We start from the raw sequence: 16,469 nt of genomic DNA, 5'->3' as shown, positions 1-16,469 counted from the left end.
ATTAATTCTATAATAGCTTTTAATATTACTAGTTCTTTTAACAGTGTTACTTTTCTTGATATTTATTTTAATCTTAAAATTGTGGTGAGCTTGTTGAAGATTAAAATGCTGAATAAAATGTATCTAAATAGTTTATAAATATATGACTTATATTAATAAATTAAGGTTGTATGATATATTAAGTATAGTATATTATCATATATATATATATATATATATATATATATATATATATATATATATAGTAAAGGATAAAACGAAGAGGTCTGACGAAGAGCCTACGTGTTAGAAACGTTACCACCTGTGTGTGAGTTTATTATTACATTTTTCATATTTTTGGAGCCATGGTGTGCCGACTTTTTTTCTTTTTTTCTATAGTATAGGATAAAATGTATATTTATTTGTATAATTTGCCATATTTTTAATGCACAAAACAGTGCAATATTTAATAAATAATATTAAATATATTAATAATAAATAAATATATTACTAAAATAAATAAATATGTATTAAATATATATTTAAAATTTATTTATTTACTGGCTTATATATATATATATATATTTATGGAAGGATTTGACTTTTAAAATCTGTTCTTTTTTCTTTTGCAAGTAAATTGAATTACATAAGGCTCTGGAACACTAGTTCAGTGTTTAGCTTCAAGCCTTTATACTGTGTCATGATATAAAAATATAATTGAGCTGTCAGGTGTGACATAGTGGCTTATTTTAAAGGTCAGAGACAATATAAGAAGTGCGTGTTTGGTTGGTTTAATCGAGCTCACTGTGTCCTGTGCCCTTTTAAAGAGGATCTTAGACAGCATTAACAACAGGTCGGTTAATGTTAATGAGAGTCAGTCTGAGACCCCACGTGTGTGTGTGTGTGTGTGTGTGTGAGTGAGTGAGTGAGTGAGTGAGAGAGAGAGAGATTTACTGATAGTGTGTTTTGGGGTCTTTGTTGTCGATATATACTATAGATTTGTTGTTTAAGGTCACTTTATAGTTAAACCTTGACCTTAGTGTGATTTTAGAAGCAATACCATCGTCTAAATTGTATAACAGCACTAAAGTTTTTTTTTTTTTGCATTATTTTTTTATAATGCAGTGTTATAAAGGTCAGGTTTGTTTTTATGCCAGTGTGTTAAGAGGCACACATGTCTGTGTGTTTAAGAGCTTAGGATGTTTATTACATCTCAGTCTCATAAATGATGTCATAAACTTTGGGTGTCTCATTATTTGGAAAAGTTTTATCAGCCTAATGTAAATGGATGAATTATGTTTCTTCTGTGAATCAAAAAGGAAAATGGTCTTTATATTGTTTTTTTTGCGTTACTTTTGTGGCTTTTATTTTCAGTACAAACAAACCATACACTTACCATTAGCCCTCAGACTGTGCGTGTGTGTGTGTGTGTGTGTGTTGTTTTGCGTCATGGGTCAGACAGCAACAGGATACGTTTGCATTCATGCCTGAGTTCGCTCAGACAGAGCAGTCTGCTTGTGTGTGTGTAAGTGTATATTTGTGTGTGTGTCCCAGTGTCTCTCTTCTCTTCATTATTCATTAAACTATCATCCACTGTTATAAGAAACTCATCACAGTATTATTATAATCCTATTAAAAGCATATTGTAGAATTCAAGTGGTGTATTGTGCCAAATTAAATTCAGTTGAGAGCTTAATTCACCTCTGATCATCTGTCTCAGTGATAGTTTTCCCATTTTCACCCCAGATATGATTTTTTTTTTAAAGCAGACACAAATCCAGTTTTGACCCCCTTTCTGCACCGAGTAAAGACAAGTAATGCACTTGAAAAGGGATTTTTGCCTCTTGTTCAGTTTAATTCATTAAAATGAGCAACAGTTTCTGGACATTGTCACTACGTAATTGTGTTCAATCCACCTAACCCATTTGTGTTGAGACTACAATTTAAAAAAGTTCATAGAACAAACTATTTTTTTTTAATTTTCTGATTTAAAAAAAAATATTACCGTGTTGATCAAGCTTGACCATTCAACCAAATGTTATTGTAAGAAAAAAGTATTAGTTTAATTTGCAGAAAATACTAAAAACATATGAAAACATTTGGTCACCAGTTAGGCCAGTTTAGACAGTTTTTTTCCCCGCATGTGTTGCAATCATTATGACCACCACATGTAATCATTGCTTTACATGCTCATTAGTGTTTCTGCAACAATTAATAATACGTACATGATATGATGTTAGCTAAAAGTGGTCCGGCCTAGGAAAATTGATATCTTCACCCTTTATTCAAATATTATTGAAAGTTTCACTTGGAGTCAATTGTTTTATTCGTGATAACGCAATGAAACGTGAAAATTGTGCAGACATCAGTTTAGGCCAGACTGCCGCAAAAAAAAATATGAACATGCAAAAACAAGAGAGAACAAAGGAAATATAAATATCTGATTATGTTGAAGTCAATGTATGCTTTTTCCTCTAAGCTTATTGTTGTTCTATATTGCATAGTAAAGTAAAACCTGTAGCTGTAGTTACAAGTTTAGTGTTTTGGTCTTCCCCCATATTTAAAATAAAACATTTTCCTCATATTTTGATGGAATGGAACTTGCAGGGTCATTATAAACAAATATTCGACATCACTTTTGGCCACTACTGTATCAGTCCAGTCAAGCACTTACAGTCATTTCAGCCTCTCACACAGCAGTCTCGTGATCACAGCTACTGTACTACACTCACCCTGTTCACTCCTCCAATCTCAGCTCATCAGCGGGTGCCCACTGAAAAAAAGAATCAACCAATCACATCTGTGCATTTATGAGAAGTTTTAATGGTCAAAGGGTTTTATTACAAATTCTTATCCAAACACTGTTTCATAAGGTTTCACAACGTAGTGTTAACAGCCCTTTAGAGTCGACTCTTTTGATTAAATACAGTAGGTCCTGTGAGTGCGTTTTAAATCTATAAACTCTAGTGTTCTGCAAAAACAGTCTTTCCTTTGCTGTCCCCTGCTGGAGAAACACATTTATGTTTACTAAATGCTTTGACACATTGGATGAATTTGGAATGTCATACTATCTAGTAAGAGTAGCATGGTATTTCAAATCAAACCTGTTACAAGTACAGTACAGAGTGAATGTGTTGTTCCATCAATGTTTGAAATAGCATACTGTTGATACACACTGTATAGGCCTACTACAGAGAAAATTCACATATTATACAAAGTAGACACACACATGAATGGATATCATTCTACATTAGCCTAAATGTGCAGTATACATCAGAGCACATTTCAAAGGGCAGTATCCCACAATGCAACATGCCTTACTTTTATTTTTTGACTCATTATTTAAATGAACTTCCAAAAGTGAACTTATTTTTGCACAAACATGGATTGAAAATGCAAAATAGCTGCTATTAATTTACCTACTGGAATTGCAAATATGTAACGTGGATAGATCATGTGACAACATCTAGCATGCTGCTGTTTAAAACATTTTGCATTCTGAATAATAGGGCATTCCATTTTGGTTTTGAGAAATATGTAACAGTTTGTTATCCAAAAATGTATTTCCTTTAGGCTATAGTAAAAAATTTTTTTTACAAAGTAATAAATACATTGATGCATGACAATGGCTGAATGTGATATTTGTGTGAGTAAAGGGATCTAATTCCTTTTGGGAACGAGTCAGACCAGCTCTCCACTGTGTGTTTGTGTATATTTCTGATATCCTCAGGGCTATTCATTTATGAATGCTTGGGATAGAGGAGAAATATCTGTTCTCCCTCCATTCCTCATGTTTCAACAGCAGTATTCAGGAGAAACCCGCATAAGACAATCAACAGTAGGATATTATGGCTGTATGTTATTCTCTTCACAGTATCATTCTCTAGAATATTTTTGTGTGAATCGAGTAATTGTTCAAGTCAGAATTATAACCTAAATTGATGAGTCAACAGAGGTGATATGTGTGTTTGCGAATGATTCAGAACCAGGTGATAAATACCCCAGTTATGCTGTCGACTGCAGCACATGGCGTTTAAGTTCTGCTTTCTCACGCCATGTCCTAAACAGACACGATGGGATGCGTTTACAGCGACTTCAACAGGCATCTGTCGGTCCACTATGGAAGCGAAAATGCTGCGCAGCCAATCTGACATATTTGATTTATATTCAGGTATGTGTATCGCCATTACTGTTTCTGCATCAATAAATACATGACGTTAGCTAACTGCATGATCCGTGTAGACCTATGAGATTTCAGAGTGGGCGGAGCTAAATAAATAGTAGCCATCAAGCCATGCGACCGAAACTTTTTTTTTTTACGTTCAGGTTACGCTTTTCGTTTGTAGCATTATTGCGTTGTATCTGGTTAGGACCTAATATAATGAAGCATTTGATTGTGTTCTTTGCCGTCCCAAAAGCATTATAAAAAAAAAAAAAAAAAAGTCTAAAACATAAAGGCCCAGTTTCACAGACATTAGGCCTTGGTTCAGTTGGAGCATTTAAGTAGATTTTATAAATGTGCCTTAGACAAAAACATTACTGGTGTGCATCTTGAGACAAAAACAATGGCACTGACATATTTAAAAATATGTCAGAGCAAGTTCCTTTCAGTTAAAACAGCTCAATAATGCATTTTAGTCTGGGACTAGCTTGGGACTAGCCTTGTCTGTGAAACCGGGGGTAAGTGTTTCATTCAAAACCATTTAAATGTTTAGGGTCAGTAATATTTTTTTGAAAGAAGTACATTAACATGGTAATATTGTTGATGCATTTGATCAATTACAGTAAAAATGAGATATTATCAAATGTTATTACAAATTGAAAGAACTGTTTTCCATTTGAATATATTTAAAATTTTAATGTATTCCTGTGATGCAAAGCTGATTTTTCAGCATCATTACTCCAGTCTTCAGTGTCACATGATCCTTCAGAAATCATTCTAATATGCTCAAACATATTATCAATGCTGACATGCTCTCCTGCTGCTTAATATTTTTGTTTTGAATATTGTTCAGAATTCTTTGATGCGTAGAAAGTTAAAAAATAACTTTTGCCAATTTATTTGAAATAGAAACCATTTGTAACATATTATATGTCGTTAGTGTAATTTTTTATTAATTTAATGCATCCTTGATGAGTAAAAGTATTAATTTCTGTCTTTCAAAAAAATATATAAAAATACTGACCCTAAACTTTTGAACGGTAGTGTACATTTTAGAAAAGCTATTTCTTTCTCCTTAAACAGTGTTTTTCTTTTTCTATCTGTGTGACTGATAAACACACCAAGAGGGCCATAATTTGTGGGCATAATTTGCAAAGCACAATTGAAAGCTCTCAGTGCGGATTGCCAGAAATTGCATCTCGGTGAAAGGCCATGTGGCCACTGGCCAAGAGAAAATTGCCAATGTTCAAAGTTGGCACAGAAAAAAAAAATCACTCATAGGTGGGATCAGCTCCACTGTTCAATCAGAACTCAATCTGAGCTGAAGTTGATTTACACATTCTGTTTCTACTGGGTCAAAACACTTTCAGTCCTTTGGGTCCACGAAGCGACAGAGTATCACATTTGTGATTCAAGGTCTAATGACGTGTCCTTTTGTGTTACTTTCCATGTGTTTCAGTGCGTGAGCAGGGCGATGATCTCATCAATTGGAGCCGTCTCTGAGGGCTCCAGCAGTCTGAACGTGTGGCTGAAGGTGATGAAGTGTGTGAAGAGCGTGTTGAGGTGCGGGTGTAACTCCACGGCGATTGCGTCCTGGTAATGAGTGCTGAACAGGTGAGCCAGCATACGGAAGAGCATCACAAAGACCTTCTGAATCAAGAAGATGAATCCAGGAGGGAATGATGAACCTAAACACACTCATATACAGTCACACACACAGATCATTTTCAGCTCATTGGTGCTAAGGCTCTCTGTAAACTTTTTAAACTTCTACATACCAGCCTTGGTGGGAAACACGCGTTCATCAGCGAGTATCTCCTGGATGTAGGACATGGCGTAATCGATGTAGACCGGAGCTGAACACTTCAGTTTCTTCCCCTGTTCATCCGTCCATTCATACAGGCTGAAAACACACAAACATAAACAACTCATTATGAAGGATCCCTTACAAAAATTGCAATGGTAACCATGCACTATAAAAAATACAGTAGTATTTATGCAGTTTTTAATTAAGTTACTATTTACTGTGATTCACTAAAGAATCACTATAATTATGTTATCACAATAATCTCTTTAATATTTTAATATTAACTGTACAGTGTGATGTCAACTGACACATGCATATTGTCCATCAATACAGGTGCATTCCTGTTTTTTTTTTGTTTTTTTTGTTTTTTTGCTGTCTTTGTTTTGTGATAACTAAGCTACAGTACTTGTTATCTAATATTTTATACCATTTTATCTGAAATCATGTTTGTTGATTGTTATCATTGGGTATTGATATCTGTGCGTGCATACTTGACGACTCGTATTGAAGTTTTTCAGCGATAATAACCACAACAGTTACACATTTCCTCCACCTTATTTGTTTAGAAAAATAAACAATAATCATATTATATTATATAACGATTATAGAAAAATGCAGAGGCGGACAGAGTACACAGCTTCATTACTTGAGTAAAAGTAAAGATAACCCCTTGCTAAATTTTACTCAAGTACAAGTAAAAGTACTACAGTCAGATGTCTACTTAAGTAAAAGTACTGAAGTACTTGTTTTTAAAAGTACTTGAGAATCAAGAGTACAAGAGTACATTTTCTAAATATTGCATTACTACTGCCACAGTGCTTACACTGGTAAACACAGCAAACACTTGAAGTGAAAACTATCATTAACTTGTTCAGAAAATTGAAATAGTCTGGCGAGGTGGGGCCACGGGTTGGCACATTCCCGGGATGGACCTGCTGCGTCTTCATCCATTATTTCGTCCATGGTTTTGTCTCTTATCTAAATCTGACCATGGAGTTGACTTTGGCGGAAAGCTAAAGGTGATTGCTGATAGGCTGTCCCAATCAGTGGCGCCTGCACAATCCAATCACGTTTGAGAGGGAAACAACAAATTGAGGGTTTCCGAGATTTTTCTTTTTACCTTTTTTTTTATTTTTTATTTTTAGAAGAAGTAACGGGTACTCACGGTTATGGATAGAAATGTAGTGGAGTAAAGAGTACAATATTTGCCTCTCAAATGTACTTGAGTAAAGTCATGAGTACTCCCCAAAAATGATACTCAAGTAAAGTACAGATCCCTCAAAATTGTACTTAAGTACTGTACTCAAGTAAATGTACTCCGTTACTGTCCGGCTCTGGAAAAATGTATTAAAAAGTAAATAAAGTTAACAAGGCACAAGAGCTGAAAACAAAACAAATGACACTATTATACACATATATATATTATGAGGACGAGTTTGGACTCGGCGCTCCTCCGCGTCCTCACTGAAGTCGTCGAAGACCTCGGGCTCAATTGGTCTTCGCCTTAGAGCCGGCTCGACGAATGGATCCTGCCAGGGCGCCACCAGGCCCCTCGTCAAAGACCAGCGCCGTTCTTTCCTGAGGTACACGACGAGCTGACTAAATCATGGCACGCCCCCTACTTGGCCCACCTGAGAACATCCACCTCCGCAACGCTCTCCACCGTTGACGGCGCTGAGGAGAAGGGATACGAGAAGCTGCCCCCCCAGAGGAAGCAGTGGCCGCGCACCTCTGCCCGCCCACTGCTATTGGATGGAGATCCAAGGCAGTTCATCCATCGAAACCCTGCAGAGCCACTTCAGCTCTCGCCGGCCAAGCTAACACCGCTGCTGGCCAAGCTGCATCGGCCCTGCATACCATGGTGGTCCTCCAGGTGTTCCAAGCTAAACTCCTCTGCTCCATGGACGAGTATGGACCTAACCCCGAGGCTTTTAGGGACCTGGGCAGCGCCACTGATCTAGCCCTGCATGCCACTAAAACCACCGCCCAGGCTATTGGAAGGAGTATGGCCAGTTTGATTGTGCTAGAGTGCCACCTCTGGCTAAACCTGACGGAGATTAAGGACGCAGACAAGACTGCTTTTCTGGACTCTCCACTCCCTAACACTGGCCTCTTCGGTCCTGCTGTGAAGGGCTTCTCCGAGCACTTCACCGAAGCACAGAAGGCGTCGCAGGCCATGTGCCACAAGAAAGCACCGCCCTATCAGTCAGCAAAGCCTGCGACACAGGTTTCCCTGCCCCATCCAGCTGCTGAAACTCACCGGCGCCCGCAGTCAGCAAAGTGCTACTTGTTCCCGGAGTGTCAGGGGCCCGACCCAAGATTGTGTTGGACCATGAGCCTCGAAAGCCTTCCTAGTCGCACGACAGGAAGGAAAAGGGAGGGTTTGAGTCCTGCTGTGGCTGGACAACCCTCAAAAAGAGATCGCACACTTCTCCCAGTCCCCTCTTCAGTTCAGGCGACTGGAGATGTTCATACTGCAGTCAATGGGCCCGTTCTAAAACACACACCCCTTCAAACAAACACTGTTTTATCAGCAACCCAAATAGAGCACAAAAATGAGTGTTGTCATTTTTTCAACACTCAACATCTGGGTGGCCGGGTCCCCTTTGCATGGCGGCCCGCCCCCAGACTTCATTCAACCCCTAGCCAATCGGGCCAAGGCCTGGGCAGCCATCCCCGATGTGTCAGAATGGCTAATGAACACAATAAAACAAGGTTACTTGCTCCTTCGCTCGCAGACCCCCGCGCTTTTGCGCCGTGGTCGAGACGACGGTGAGAAGTAGTGTGGCTCACGTCCTTCGCACCTTAGTATCAAACCTGTTGGCAAAAGGAGCTGTGGAAACTGTTCCCCTGTCACTGAGCGAGTCAGACTTTTACAGCCGCCACTTCCTCGTTCCAAAGAAGGATGGCGGCCTCAGGCCCATCCTAGACCTCAGACACCTGAACAAGGCCCTCATGAGACGGTAGGGCTGTCACTTTACGTTCGAAAAGCGATTGCACAATCGATTGGACCAACCAACGCAAGTTTCGAAAACGAAAATAGGTAATCGATTTTAACGGTCTTTTCTCAGAGCGCGTCCAGCTCGTCACGATACGCCCGCAGCGAACGCACGTCACACAGCAACTGCAGGCTCTGACAAACACACATAACAGCAAATTATACTTCTGCATAATGTTTCTCTTTTTACTACAAAACTGTGAATTCTGCCGGTATTCAGACAGTCTCATGCAAACAGATACAGATTTGGGCTACGGTCTACAATCGCCTACGTAGGTGAAATTTGTTTGACATTTCTAATCGTAAACACAGCCATGTTGAAGCCTGCAGTAATGTTTTTCATTGATGTTATGGCAGTCCACTCAGGTTATTGTTTTTCGAGAATGTTGCACTCCTGTTTGTCATTGTGCACGAAACTTATCGCCAATAAATCATCAGGAATATTTGCTGACTTGTGTGCGTCTCAAGTGCCCTCTTTACGTTCGTCCTAATGCCTGTTAGTTGTCCGTGGATTTGCCCATATTTGGCGTTTTTACAATCGATTCAATGAACACTTATGTCTCAAAAATCAAACAGGATTTTTTCACAAAAGTGACAGCCCTATGAGACGGCCATTCAGGATGTTGACAACCAAACGAATCTTCACGCAAATTCGCCCCAGGGATTGTTTTTTGTCAGTGGATCTGAAAGATGCTTACTTTCATATCCAGATAGCCCCCCATCACAGGCCATTCTTGAGATTCGCCTTCGAGGGGCAAGCTTATTAATACACAGTCCTGCCATTCGGCCTTTCTCTGGCACCTCGTACATTTACGAAGTGCATGGACGCAGCTCTTTCCCCCCTGAGACAGCGGGGAATGCGCGTTCTGAATTACCTCGATGATTGGCTCGTTCTGGCCCAATCGGAGGCCGAATTACTGACCCACAGATCCTGGCTTCTCAGCCATTTGCAATGCCTTGGGCTCAGGATCAATTTTTCCAAGAGTGTACTGTCTCCCTGCCAAAGTGTAACCTTCCTGGGAACAGTTATCGACTCAGTTCAGATGAGAGCATGGTTCACGCCAGACCACGCTCTCTTCATTCGACAGCTAGCAGCTTCGTTCAGGGTGGGCTCTCACACGCCCCTCAGAACATTGCAGGGGATTCTGGGCCTTATGGCCTCAGCATCGTCAGTACTCCAACTGGGCCTACTACACATGTGTCCCGGCTCAGTACTGGCTCATGTGTGGTGTTCAGGCCACTTGCGAAAGTAGGAAAAGTAGCCTTGGAAAGTAGCCGACTGGTACCAATCGGGCGTGAACATGGGAGTGGTCTCGAGGAGGAAGGTGATTTCAACAGACGCCTCCAACCTAGGTTGGGGAGCCCTGTTCAAGGGCAGGCCTGTTTCCGGCCTCTGGTCGAGCCCGGAAAGGCGCTTACATATCAACTGCCACGAAATGAGAGTGGTTTTTCTGGCCTTAAAAGCCTTTCTCCCAAACCTGGCGGGCACCACACCTTGGTCCGGACGGTATCCTATATAAATCGCCAGGGCGGTCTCAGGTCGAACAACCTGCACACCATGGCCAAACTCCTCCTCTTATGGGCACACGCCAACCTGCGCTCGCTGAGAGCGGTGCATGTGCCAGGCATTCTGAACCAGGGTGTGGATATGATATCCAGAGACAACGTTCCCCCGGGGGAATGGTCTCTTCACCCCCTGATGGTTCAGCTGATCTGGAGGGTTTTCGGCGAGGTAGAGGTCGACCTCTTTGCCTCAGAAGGCAACTCTCAATGCCCAATCTTCTTTTCCAAAGACAGGGATGCGCTGGCCCATGACTGGCCCAGCCGTCCTCTTTATGCATTCCCTCCGGTCTCGATGCTCCCTCAGGTCATCGAACGGATCAGGAAAAGCAAGAGTGCTGTCCTCCTAATAGCCCCTCTCTGGAAGACCCAGGTCTGGTTCCCCGAGTTGGCGCAGCTGCTGGAAACAGCTCCTTGGCCCATACCGCTGAGGAGGGACCTCCTCATGCAGGCGAACAGGACAGTCTGGCATCCCGTCCCGACTTGTGGGCTCTCCACGTATGGCCCCTCAACGGGTACCTGGGAGCCTCCCGGAAAAGGTCTTAAACACCATCACTGAGGCTAGAGCACCGTCAACTAGACGCCTCTATGCCCTGAGGCTAGAGCACCTTCAATTAGACGCCTCTATGCCCTGAAATGGTCAGTGTTCACCGACTGGTGCGCAGCCCGGGACCTTGACCCTTATTCAAGTTAAGTACCACTGGTACTTTCTTTTCTCCAAGAGCTGCTGGACGCGGGTCGAACCCCCTCCACGCTCAAAGTATATGTGGCGGCCATAGCAGCCTTCCACGCTCTTGTGGCCGGCCAGTCACTGGGGAGGAATGACCTCGTTGTGCGTTTCCTCAAAGGGGCCAGATGGCTGAACCCGCCTCGACCCACTTTTATACCGGCCTGGGACCTTTCCACGGTCCTCAGGGCCCTGAAGGGACCCCTTTTCGAGCCACTTCAGTCGGCTGATCTAAAGCCTCTTTCACTGAAGACCGCACTTCTACTAGCCCTAGCATCGGTTAAGCGAGTGGGTGATTTACAGGCGCTCTCTGTGAGCACTTCCTGCCTTGAGTTCGGGGCCAACAACTCCAAAGTTGTCCTCAGGCCCATGCATGGCTATGTTCCCAAAGTGCTCTCGACTCCGTTCAGAGCTCAGGTCATTTCTCTATCAGGTCTTCCCCCTTCGGAAGAAGATAGAGATGTGTCTCTACTCTGCCCTGTTAGGGCCCTTAGAGTCTATTTAGAGCGTTCTGCCCCGTTCAGGCAGTCAGAACAGCTCTTCATATACTTCGGTGGCCACACCAAAGGGCTTCCGGTCACCAAGCAGAGACTATCACGATGGATAGTAGACGCTATCGCTTTAGCCTACGCTTCTATGGGCCTTCCTTGCCCCATTGGCGTTAGAGCTCATTCCACGTCATCTTGGGCCTGGTCCAGTGGTATACCAATTGAAGACATCTGTGCGGCCGGCTGTTTCTCGCCGTCCACATTTGTAAGATTTTATAACTTAGAGGTTCCTGCTCTGCAGGCTCAAGTTCTTTCTGTATAAAGGCCTTGGCCTTGGGGGAGCCCAAGCCTTTTATTACCCCTCTGTGGGGCCCGACATGGTCTGGCCCCTATTGGATTTGACTTTAGCTCTACTATTAACCTCGGGCTTCGAGCCCTAGGTGATAGTTAAGGGCAAAGTGTTAAGCTGATAGCACAGCGTTTTAAAATGGGTTCCCATTGCGTATAGCTACGCAATACGAGAGACCGTTCTCGAAAGGGAACGTACTCGGTTACTAACGGAACCTCGGTTCGGCAGACTGTTATACCCTGCCGTGCTATTACGCTTGGTACAGGTGCTGTCACTTCAGTTGATTTAAATCTGATTCCTATGGCGAAATGGCCCGCTTATATAGCCAGAAACCACGCCCATTCTGGCGGGCTTCGGCGCGAAGCACCATGATTGGTTCGCGTGCGTCAGCCGCTTCGCCATAGGTTCGTGCTGTTCCCGCAGCACAGCCAATGAGCACGCTAGTCAGCTCTGCTCTGTGCTCTCTGTGCAGCTGCACTGCGTTTTAAAATAAAGGCTTCAATATTCTCTATTTTCCCATAGCGCTTAATCTCAGGGAACCGAGGTTATGTTAGTAATAGAGTACGTAATCACAGCAAAAAAAATTTTAAGGGTACAGTATATGTATGTCTCACTTAATACTTTATTCAAGATGTGACTTATGTTTTTCTCTTTTAACTAGCTGAAATGAAGTGTGTGTTCTGCTCACATGTTTCTTGGGCTGTTGGCTGCTGGACACTTTATCGTTGAGCAATAATCAGAAAGAGCGCTGAAGAACAGGGTAGTGTGCTGGAAAAACGACACAGCTGAAAGAGAAGGTAAGATTGAGTTAACACACATTTACACATTTAAAGAGCAAAAAAAGAAGTTGGCAAACCTACAGACCACTGCTGAATTATCTGATGTATGTTGTTTGGTCACATAAAGCAGCAAGCTGTGATTTGTCATTTTACATGTTAATCACATGATCCTTTTTAAGTGGGTAGAATAAGTTAAACCTTAGACCAGCCATTGCAGTTATGTGAGCCTTGCCCAACACATTCCCAGCATTCCTCATGCATTACTGAACATTATACTGTACATACGTTAAGAAATATTTGAAATGTTTCCCTCTCTAGTGTATTGTTTCAGCCCTGATTTGCTCACACAGATGACATTTTGAGTGTGTCATCATTTTTTAGATGTTTGTGATCACTGTTTAACTGTAAATAGCATTCACCTCTCTGAGTCTTAATTATATATATATATATTCAGTACTGTATGTACTGAAGGGGTATACAAATGTAAAGTATTTCTTTATTATTTCATAGTTTTTTGAATACTCACTGTTTGTTGCTATCCACTCCTGCTGGTCTAGGCCGTGCGGCAGGGCAGAGAGGGTCAAAAGGTCGATGTCAGTGATGCGTCTGGACAGGAAGTGATCTTTCAGGTAAGGTTTGACCTCAGCGGACGGGACTATATGCAGACTGTTATTCTTTCTGTACACACACACAGACACACACAGTCAACAGAATATTCAATGAGAATTTATTACATTTTTATAAAGTTCAAATGACTTGCGCACAGTATAACTAGGAATGGAGGGTCAAATAAGGTCACTTTTCGTTTTTTTGTTAAATTTGCATGTTTTTATTTTTATTTTATTCATTACTCATTCGAAATGTGTTGATTTATAAATGGCTATGTGCCTGGCTGACTTGGCAATGAGTATTATTTTGCAGCAAGCTTGTCTGCCAGTTAATTTGTGTTAATTCTGCTGAGCAAATAGCGAACAATTTGTGAAAACATGGTGTGACGTTACACAAGGACATACAGAGATGTAGTTTAGTTTAGTTTGCCGTGTGTGCACATGGGGCTAGTCCATTACTGTATGTACTGAAGGGGTTTGTGTTTGCTTGTTCTTGTTTTCCGACAGCATTAGGGAGCATATTAACACTGGAAAGAGCGCTGCTTCCTGTAGACAGCCCTAATTTTCCTTCATGCAAATGAAATAAACCACACACACGTTGGACTGAGGGAGCAAGCTGACCTAGAGTGTGTGTACATAGAGAGAAAACAGACCTCCCAGTCCCAGTTCAGCCTTGAAATAACTGATAGTGTGTGTGGTGGGAGGTTTGGGACGGTGGCCTTGTCCCTGACTGATTAAAACACAAGCTGTGTGGTGGAATATCTTCCATATGGTGGCCCCAAAAAGTATTTGGATACTTATGCCACTCTTTGGGTACATTGACGCAACAACGCTGTACTAAAAACATAAACGTTTTTTCCTTGCACACACGGATCTGCGGAAAAACGACTAAAAACTGTATTAACTGTATTATGCTGCCAGGCCAGTAGTTGGCGATATCACTTTATAGAGAAACAATACGCGCCTGTAGAATGAACATGACGTCACAGTTTTCACAAATTCGAGTTTTTGTAGTTAACATGGAGACAATAACCGCGTTGTTTTCAAAAACTTGCACTTTGAAACCTGTTTTCAAAAGTTTGCATTTTCAGGCCCCCAAAACGCTGTTGTTGTGTAAATGAATTGCCAAAATGCTATTAGAAACAGAATATCAAAGCAGGTGGCATTAATTTTAAAGAAACAGAACATGCACTTTTTTAATCTCTTTTTTTTTATTTTTTTTTTTATCAACCACTCGGCTTATAGTTTTTTGTTTTGCAAACCTCAGCAAGATCCCCCAGGCATCACCTCCATCACATATCATCATCGGTTTACAATGTTATTTTGTTTACTAGTTTTTCTTTAGTTTACTAAAAATAAAAAACATGCACAGATAAAGAATACAGGTCTTATTAAATACCCATATTTCCTTAATATTGGCTTTCATATTTTATCAGTTAAAGTATTTTTTACATTTTAAATGATTTAGTAGAATTGACATTGTTTTGTTGAAAGTTTGTTGCTGTTTTCATGTTTTAATGTACATATGGCTGTTGTCATAAATATTACAGAAGTTTTCTGTTATTTTAAGTTTAGGTGTGCATTAGTGCAAACTCACAAACAACAAAAACAATAACAAATTGTTAGTTATTTTTTAGCATTTCCTTGTCCCACCTATTTAAAATATTAACAAATATAAGAGTCATGTATATAATTTTGCAGTTACTAATACTAATAATAGTACTAATACTAAAAGTACCAAACAATTACAGGGTTATTGGTAATGTATCTACCATGGTTTTGGGCATGTACTGTGGTAATGTCCTTATCTTGGAGTAGCATGTAACTGTACTATTGTTTATGAAAATAGCATATGACTATATCAATATACCACAGTATTACCCCTACAGTACCATGGGACATGACTATTTGATGTATTCAATGCTTATATGAAGGATAAAGTGTTGATTTTAGGCAGCGTTGATATTAGCAATCCATTTTTCTCCAAAATGCCCAGTTGCATTCATGCGCAGGTACGCAATATGTAAATACATGGGCAGGTGTGTTTATCCATAAACCCTTTTGCACAGCCATGTTTTAACACATAAACACATGGGCTTGTGGAAGTTTCCTTTGACTTTTAGATGCACAGCTGAAACTACTGAACAAACACACTTATACGCTCACACACATTCTTTTTCTGAATGCTAGTGCTTATCTCTTCAGCAGGCATTCGTCTGATGTGTACATTCCTTACTTTACCTAAACACACACTAGACAGGGAGTAGAGTATATACTCACACTTTGAACAGGCTGATGCTGGTGTGGTTTGCCTTCAGAGCGCTGACATCCTCTTCATCAGAGCTACTGTAACTCTGACATCCCCCCATATCCAGGATGCTTCTACCCATTAAATGTCCTCAGAAACACACACACACCTCATTCAAACACAAACACACTGACGCACCTGTCACATAAACAAACACAGCAGTTCCCGATGCGCATGTTGTCTGTCCCAATCCCAAGGTCTACGCACAGACTGTCGCTCAGTCCAGCTTTCTGTCTGGTTTCTCTTGCTGGTAGATGTGTTTGTGTTCTCTCTGCTGTTCTTTGTGTGTCCTACACTTCAGGCTGAGTCTCACTGTGTCTCCGGTGAAGCAGACGGACAGGTTCCACCAGTCCTGAAAAATATTTACTCTCTTTACACACACTCACTCAAAGCCACGCCCCCATCTCTAGGCTTCCCCACCTCCTCTCACCTGAGGCCCCGCCCCCTCGTGCCTCCAGGGGAACTTTTAATTTCTGTGCACTTCACACAGGATTGGTGTCATTCCAAGTCATTGCATTTTTGATTGTTTGGTTTCAGAAGGTGGAACAACAGGTATGGTTCATCCAAAATGTATGAACGTCACTACATTAAATATAAAGGTAACACTTTTCTAACTTCTCATTTGATTAAAATTAGTTTACATTTAACAATACATAATACTTCCACATTTATTAATTCCTAGTTAAAGTCTCAACTAACATTAA

The 16,469-nt window shown here is 41.1% G+C and overlaps 1 protein-coding gene across 2 annotated transcripts; it reads right to left on the bottom strand.

Annotated features, from left to right (window-relative positions):
- Positions 1–2,781: 2,781 nt before the first annotated feature.
- LOC311089850 (MOB kinase activator 2) lies at positions 2,782–16,159 on the bottom strand. Of its 2 annotated transcripts, none has more exons than XM_084124859.1 (5): positions 15,738–16,119; positions 13,376–13,527; positions 12,759–12,855; positions 5,920–6,044; positions 2,782–5,838 (listed from the first exon to the last, which is right to left on the bottom strand). In XM_084124859.1, exons 1-5 carry the CDS (start codon positions 15,845–15,847, stop codon positions 5,597–5,599), a joined length of 726 nt encoding a protein of 241 aa, XP_083980985.1. In that variant the 5' UTR covers positions 15,848–16,119; the 3' UTR covers positions 2,782–5,596. The 2 variants fall into 2 exon arrangements, with proteins under 2 accessions (XP_083980985.1, XP_083980986.1); XM_084124860.1 differs by having other exon boundaries at positions 2,784–5,829; positions 15,738–16,159.
- Between the last annotated feature and the right edge of the window lie 310 nt (positions 16,160–16,469).

Source organism: Abramis brama, assembly GCF_963993115.1.
Source record: "Abramis brama genome assembly, chromosome: 9".
In the NCBI taxonomy this organism is placed as follows: domain Eukaryota; kingdom Metazoa; phylum Chordata; class Actinopteri; order Cypriniformes; family Leuciscidae; genus Abramis; species Abramis brama.
Note: the sequence above shows the minus strand (reverse complement) of the source record. Positions and strands in the feature narration are given on the sequence as shown.